We start from the raw sequence: 7,560 nt of genomic DNA, 5'->3' as shown, positions 1-7,560 counted from the left end.
AAGCAGAAACATGATATTTGCATAGTTTCAAAGTATAACCCCCCAAGTATTTATTAATTACAAAGAGAAAAAAGTAACTTTATAATAGAGAAACATGGCAGACATTATGTTAACCAAGCGATCAAAGTTAGCATCACCTTAACATTACTGAAAAATGGCTAACATACTTAAAAATGGCTAACATGGTACATTTTATAAGTTATTTACCACAATAAAAGAAAAAAAGATTAATATCACCAGTAGTATGACATTGGCATCACATACCTGCTGACATGATACACTGAAAAGGATACAATATCATTTCTGCAGTATTTTTCCCAATAATGCATAACCTCAGTTTAATAATGAGAAAACAATCCCAAACTGAGGGGCATTCTACAAATAACTGGCTAGTACTCTTCAAAAGTCTCAAGTCATGATAGGTAAGGTAAGAGTAAGGAACTGTCACAGGTGGTAGAGAAAAAGGAAACAAATGCTTTGCAGGATCCTAGATTGGATCCTTAAATAGAAAAAGGACATTGGGGGAAAACTGTTATATATGAATAAGGCCTGTAGTTTACTTCATAGAATTATACCAAGGTTAATTTCTTAATTTTGATAACTACTATGGTTATGTAAGATGTTAGCATTCAGGGAAGTTAGGTGAAGGATATACAGGAACTATCTATAGTATTTTTGCAATTTTATAAGTCTAGAATTATTTCCTAATAAAAAGCCTTTTTGTACAAGACACTTTTCAAAGTTCTTGGGTCATAGCTTTGAATACATATAAATAGTTCTAATATCACTCGACACTTTGGAAAGAGTAATTGTCCTAATTATTTATGTTCTTTGTCTTAATTTGCTGATGGAGACCTGGACTTAATCTCAGCTAGTGTATAGAGTTCTCTCCAAAAACAAGTGGCCTACTTCACATTCAGTGAATTGATATATTCTTAAGTTGTCAGGTAGGATTGGAATTTTCTTGGGAACTTGAAGTCTAAATAAAATTAGATTAGAGAGACAAAATTTTCACCTAAGGCAAAAATAAGAGAAATAGTGGCAAAATATTTTTATATTAAATCAATACATTTTTTAAATTTAAAGGATGGTTTCTTTTATGAGATTATTATCTTACCTTTTTTTATTATTTTTTTGAGACGGAGTCCTGCTCTGTCACCAGGCTGGAGTGCAGTGGCACGATCTCAGCTCACTGCAACCTCCACCTCCTGGGTTCAAGCAATTCTCCTGCCTCAGCCTCCCAAGTATCTGGGACTACAGGCGCATACCACCACACCCAGCTAATTTTTGTATTTTTAGTAGAGACAGGATTTCACCATGTTGGCCAGGATGGTCTCCATCTCTTGACCTCGTGATCCGTCTGCCTCAGCCTCCCAAAGTACTGGTATTACAGGTGTGAGCCACTGCGCCCGGCCCATCTTACCATTTTTATATTAAAATGCCATTTCGCTTATGGACTAATGGTGGCGTGAAGTGGTAGGTTTTATTTCATTTAATGTGAAAAAATAAAAAGTTGGCAAATCTACATATTCTGTCCATTGTGTGTGTGTGTGTGTGTGTGTGTGTGTATGTATTCATGAACTTCACTGCTATTTGAATATCAAAGTCTTAAAATCATGAATCTACACCATTTTCTTTCCCTATCCTTGACATGAAGGCAGGCTCCATTGTACGCCTGTAGTCCCAGCTACTCAGGAGGCTGAGGCAGGAAGATCACTTGAACCCAGGAGACAGAAGTTGCGGTGAGCCGAGATCGTACTACTGTACTCCAGCCTGGGTAACAGAGCAAGACTCTGTCTCCAAAAAATAAATAAATAAATAAATATTCTAGCTCCCTTGTCATTTAAAGGAAATAGAAATTTCAGCACGCCTTCACCAATTGGAACACACATACACTGGAACACTATTCTATGTTTTGTGCGAGAAGACCTTTACTCTAAATCAGCAGAATCATAACTCAATGTATATAAAATATTTAATATTAAAAATAAAAGCAATTCATTGATATAGTGCATTTGCTTCATCTATTCTTTAACATTTTAATATTGAAGGCAGCCATAGGTTACACCAGTTCTGCCCTGAGCATCTCCAATGTTTAAAAAATAACAGCACTAAATTTTAGTGTATTCCTGGCCAACAGGTAAACAGCCAGGTGATGCCATTAGGTATCAGTCATTAAGTCCAAGAATGAAGTTTATATTAATAAATATGATTTGGTATATTTAAGAAGTATTTTAAGAGATAATGCTCTACCCTTAAAATTCCAGGTACAAACATTGTGTCCTCCTGTGCAGGAAGGAAGAGGATGTATTCTAGTGACTCTGAATTTACACAAATTTGTATAAAATAAGGCACAAAATTAAAGCCTCACTAAAGCACACTTTTTTTTTTTTGAGATGAGGTTTCACTCTATTGCCCAGGCTGGAGTGCAGCAGTGCAACCATAGCTTACTGCACCCCTGAACTCCTGGCCTTGAGTAATTCACTCCTTCAGACTTCTGAGTAGCTGGGACTACAGGTATGAACCACCATGCCCTTCTCTAAAGCAAACTTTTGACTTTCAAGGCACAGTTAGTAGTATTGGGAGAATTCCTGAAATATGTTAATGTTTTAATATTGGCTTATTTTAGAATGAGAGGGCTCAGAATAGCTTATGAAGGCAAAACAGTGGTGATCAAAGAGAAGCCTAACTTGTCTCCCCACTCCATTTCATTTTATGAATGATTTACTAAAAATGCCACTTTTTCTCAGTTTGCATGTATTAACTTCAGAATACTCAGAGAGGTAAATGGCTTACAATCAAATCTGGTACTATGTGAAAATGTTTCTTTCCTTAATGCCACTTAATTAGTATTAATGAACTTTTTCATTTTAATGTCTTTTTATTTTGTATTTACAAACTACAAAATGGTTTACAATAAATGTTGTGTACACTTAATGGCACAAAATAGTTTAGAGTGTTCCGTAACACTTATTAACTACAGCAGGACTTATTTATTTATTTATTTATTTATTTATTTTTTGAGACAGTGTCTCACTCTGTTGCCCAGGGTGGAGTGCAGTGGCACAATCTCAGCTCACTGAAACCTCCACCTCCAAGGTTCAAGCGATTCTCCAGCCTCAGCCTCTGAGTAGCTGGGATTACAGGCACGTGCCATCATGACTGACTAAATTTTGTATTTTTAGTAGAGATAGGATTTCGCCATGTTAGCCAGGCTGGTCTTGAACTCCTCACCTCAGGTGATCCGCCTGCCTCCATCTCCCAAAATTGGGATTACAGCCGTGAGCCACTGTGCCCAGCCATCCTACTTTATTTTTATCCTCATCCACCCTCCATTTCCCTGTTTTCAAATAGATTCTCTCTGGGTCTGCAAGGATAGACATCTGGATATGAAAGAGGGAGATTTGAAACTTGCCTGGCTCCAAACAATCGTTAAGAAATCAAATCTGGCTGGGCACAGTGGTTTACGACTGTAATCCCAGCGCTTTGGGAGGCCTAGGTGGGTGGATCACCTGAGGTCAGGAGTTCGTGACCAGCATGGCCAACATGGTGAAACCTCGTCTCTACTAAAAATATCAAAAAATTAGCTGGGCATGGTGGCGCACACCTGTAATCCCAGCTACTCAGGAGGTTGAGGCAGGAGAATCACTTGAACCCAGGAGGCAGAGGTTGCAGTGAGCCGATATCGTGACTTTGCATTCCAGTCTAGGCAACAAGAGCAAAACTCTGTCTCAAAAAAAAAAAGAAAAAGAAAAAAAAATCTACACCTAATTTGATTTTGGAGAACATTCCTAAACTGAATCTTTTTATCCTTATTTCTGCCCTTACTCACATTTGCAAATAAGTGAAATCCTTTTCTTTCTCCACCCTTCCTCCCACCATGATTATTTGGGAAGACCACCATTTACCAGGCATTTCCATGATTATGATTATGAAAGATTGCAGGCAAGGCATTGATCAAAGATAATCACTCATCATGGACAAGAATTTAGAGATTCCTGAATAATAAACTGTGTCTCTGCTTGTCAAACCTAATCACTTCCCAATATATTAAAAAGGGAAGGTAGTTCTCTTCCCTATGCATGCATAACTTTCTACTGGAAAATAATTTAGAGGCAAATAAAAGGGTCTCTCTATGGAACTAAGCATTTCCTGGGCCAGGACCAATGAACTTCTAGGGGAAATGTGAATAATGGCTTATTCACTACTTGCTAGCACAGAGATGGAAAAGCAGAAGTTCCTACCACATGTGCATTTATAGAGGGTGACATTTCTTTAAACAGAATTCCAACTGGAGAAAGGGTTATAGATAAATGATCTGGGGATCAGGATAACTGCTTTGTATTGAGTAAGCCTAGCCTCACTCTGGGTTTCCCATTTTCACCAAACTAAGTACTCTTATCTTCGCTAAAGCTGCAATCTACTACCAGTTTTTGTTTTAATGAGGATGAAACATCTTTGCATACCAAGTATAAAATTCCGCTTCTCTTCTCTCACTGAGGCTGTAAATAGGAGCTACATATAGTCATCAGATACCTGGTCATGGCCCTCTGATCTCCGAGACTTATTCCTGTCAGAATTTAGAGGCAAACTGGAGCCAGCCTCCATTTTTATCTCCCCAGTGGCATGAGGAAAAGGGAAGTTGGGCATAAAGCGCTTAAGAAAGCGAAACTCACTATTACCAGTGCCAGTGGCTGAACACATTTCATATGGACAAGGCTGGGATAAGGATCCATTGCCTTGTCCTTGTACCAGATTGTTAGAGAAATTACAGTCATCATAGAAATGCTCTTGAATTGTAAACTTTTCTCTATATTTAATCTTTTGGTAGACATGTATAATGAAGATCACTGTGACAGAGAGGAGAAAGAGAAAGGAGAGGATGGCCAGAGAAATTACCAAATATTTAGTGGATGGATTTACCTTTCTGGAATGCTTGGTTGGATCCTGGAACTGCAGGTAGGGCTCTGAAAAGCCATCTACCAGCAGGATGTTGAGTGAGACAGTAGTTGAAAGAGCTGGTTGGCCGTGATCCTGAACAAGAATGATCAATTTCTGCATCATGGGGTCTCTCTCAGATATCTGCCGTAATGTACGGATTTCTCCATTTTGTCTTTGAACACAAAATAACCCAAGGTCAGTGGCCTTAAGTAGATGATATGAAAGCCAAGAATTCTGACCTGAGTCACCATCCACAGCCACCACTTTGGTTACCAGGTAGCCTGCCTCTGCAGACCTGGGCACCAGGTCATTGCAGGGCAAGGTGCCATTCTGCAGTGGGTACAAGATCATTGGACGATTGTCATTGTCATCTAGGACAACCACTCTGACAGTAGCTTGGCTATTCAGTGACAGGAAGCCCCCATCAGTTGCCTTTACCACAAACTGAAAATCTTGAATGGCCTCATAATCCATGGTTCTCAGTGCATAGAGCTTTCCATTGTCTGAATTTATGGATATGTAAGCAAAGACTGATAGATCTCCATTTTTTGGAGGCAACAGAGAATAAGTTATTTGGGCATTCTCACCCAAATCAAGATCCTCAGCATGGACTTGGCCAATAAAAACTGCAGGACTATTATTTTCTTGAACAGTCAAGATATAGGAATCTTCCCGAAATATTGGAGGATTGTCATTAACGTCAGATATTAGCACCTCTATCATAGTCTCAGCAGATAAGCTAGGTGGTCCAGTATCCATGGCAACAAGGGTGATATTATAGCCTGAGACCTCCTCCCGATCCAAGCTTCTGTCAGTGACCAGCGAGTAAGAATTCCCGAATGTAGGTTTGATTACAAAGGGAAGGTCTTCTCTGAGGAAGCAGGTGACTTTTCCTCCCACTCGAATGTCCCGGTCTCTGATAGTGAAAAGGGCTACTACCGTCTGTGGTGGTGAGTCTTCAGGGAGTGGGCTGGACACAGAGGAGACCATCACTTCGGGAGGATTGTCATTCACATCCACCACTTCTACCAGGACTTTGCTGTGGGCAGAGAGGCCTCCACCATCTGTAGCTTGAATGTCAATGTCGTATGTTTCAATGTCTTCAAAATCTAGGGTTCCTCTTAGTCGAACCTCTCCAGTTTGAGAGTCAATCTGAAACGTCTTGAGAATTGCTTCTGGGTTTTGAGCTAAAGAGTAAGTTATCGCTTTGTTCGTGCCCTCGTCTAGGTCCATGGCAGTCACCGTGGCCACCAAAGAGCCATTGGGGCTGTTCTCTGATACCTGGGCTGGGTACACCGGTCGCGAGAACTGGGGCACGTGGTCGTTGACATCCAGAACCACCACGCGGATGTGAGCTGTGCCAGACTTGGGCGGTGACCCGCCGTCCACCGCCGTAATTGTCAAGTTGACTTCAGGCTGCTCCTCTCGGTCCAGGGGTTTGTTCAGCACCAGCTCAGCATATTTAGGCCCGTGGCTGCGGAAGCGGGTGTGCAGGTGGAAATAGCCGTTGGCACTAAGGGTGTAGTTTTGGAGACCGTTGAGGCCCACGTCCAGATCCTGGGCACTCTGCAGAGGAAAACGTGAACCCAAGGGGGTGCTCTCCGGAATCTTTAAAAGCGGCTCCTTGTTTAGGAAAACCGGGGCATTGTCATTGATATCAAATACCCTGACCTCGGCACGGAAGGACTGCAGCGGCTCCACCAGGATTATTTCAAAGTGCAGAACACACGGGTCGGCTTTGCCACAAAGTGACTCCCGATCCAGTTTCTCCTTCACAAACAAATCTCCTGTCTTGCGGTGGAGCCGGAAGTGCATTTTGTTGCCCTCGGAAACCAGCCGCGCCCCGCGCGCAGCCAGCTTCCCTACCTCCAGTCCTAGGTCCTTAGCTACGTTGGCCACAAACGAACCGCTCTCCATTTCCTCCGCCACTGAATAGCGGATCGTTGTCGCACCCCCCACAGATACGCACAGAAAAATAAGAAGAGATCCCACTTGCCTGCTTTGCAAAGATTTTCCGCGCGCACCCGCCATCAGTTCTCACAAGCGCACTCTCTGCAATCAAAGCCAACTGTTGCGGATATACTTTCACTTTTCTGCAACAGGTTACTGCAACAGTTGCTCTCCGCTTCACCAGCCTTTAACCGCAGCACCATCAAAGGCTAGCTGAGCCGATTAAGCTGTTTTGCACTTGAAAGAAAATTTGCATTGAGCGACTCAACTCCCCAGTCTAGCGAATGTATTAATAGGTATGTTCTCATTCCGGAGAGTTAGGTAGAGGTTGAAAGTTTGTTGCCAAAGCAACCACAGACTCATCTGTTAATTCCCTTTCAGGAAAAAAAAAAAAAAGTCCTTGGGAATTGAGAAGCCAATGAGATTAGTCCTTCAAGCTGAAGTCATTCTATCTGCTCGCTTTCTGGAGCCACTGAAGCAGTGGGCGAACAGCAACAAGTTTAAGCTACATCTGCACACTCTGCAGTCCATCCAGAGACGAAGAAAGAAGCACAAGGATCCTGCAGGGTCTTCTGAAGCCCAAGCCAAATATATGAGGCAGGGAGCTGGAGAATGTGGAGGAAGTGGTCAGTAGGAAAAGGAAAGGGAACAAACAGACATTCTCCTTCA

General features: G+C 41.7%; 1 protein-coding gene across 1 annotated transcript; it reads right to left on the bottom strand.

The window, feature by feature from the left end:
- Window positions 1-4,487: 4,487 nt before the first annotated feature.
- Window positions 4,488-7,309, bottom strand: PCDHB1 (protocadherin beta 1). Its single transcript, XM_025389074.1, has one exon. The coding sequence runs from the start codon at window positions 6,970-6,972 to the stop codon at window positions 4,516-4,518; it is 2,457 nt and encodes an 818-aa protein (XP_025244859.1). The 5' UTR covers window positions 6,973-7,309; the 3' UTR covers window positions 4,488-4,515.
- Window positions 7,310-7,560: the final 251 nt, after the last annotated feature.

This window comes from Theropithecus gelada, chromosome 6 (genome assembly GCF_003255815.1).
Source record: "Theropithecus gelada isolate Dixy chromosome 6, Tgel_1.0, whole genome shotgun sequence".
NCBI classification, from domain to species: Eukaryota; Metazoa; Chordata; class Mammalia; order Primates; family Cercopithecidae; genus Theropithecus; species Theropithecus gelada.
The sequence above is the reverse complement of the archived record's forward strand: the minus strand, read 5'-3'. Positions and strand labels throughout refer to the sequence as shown.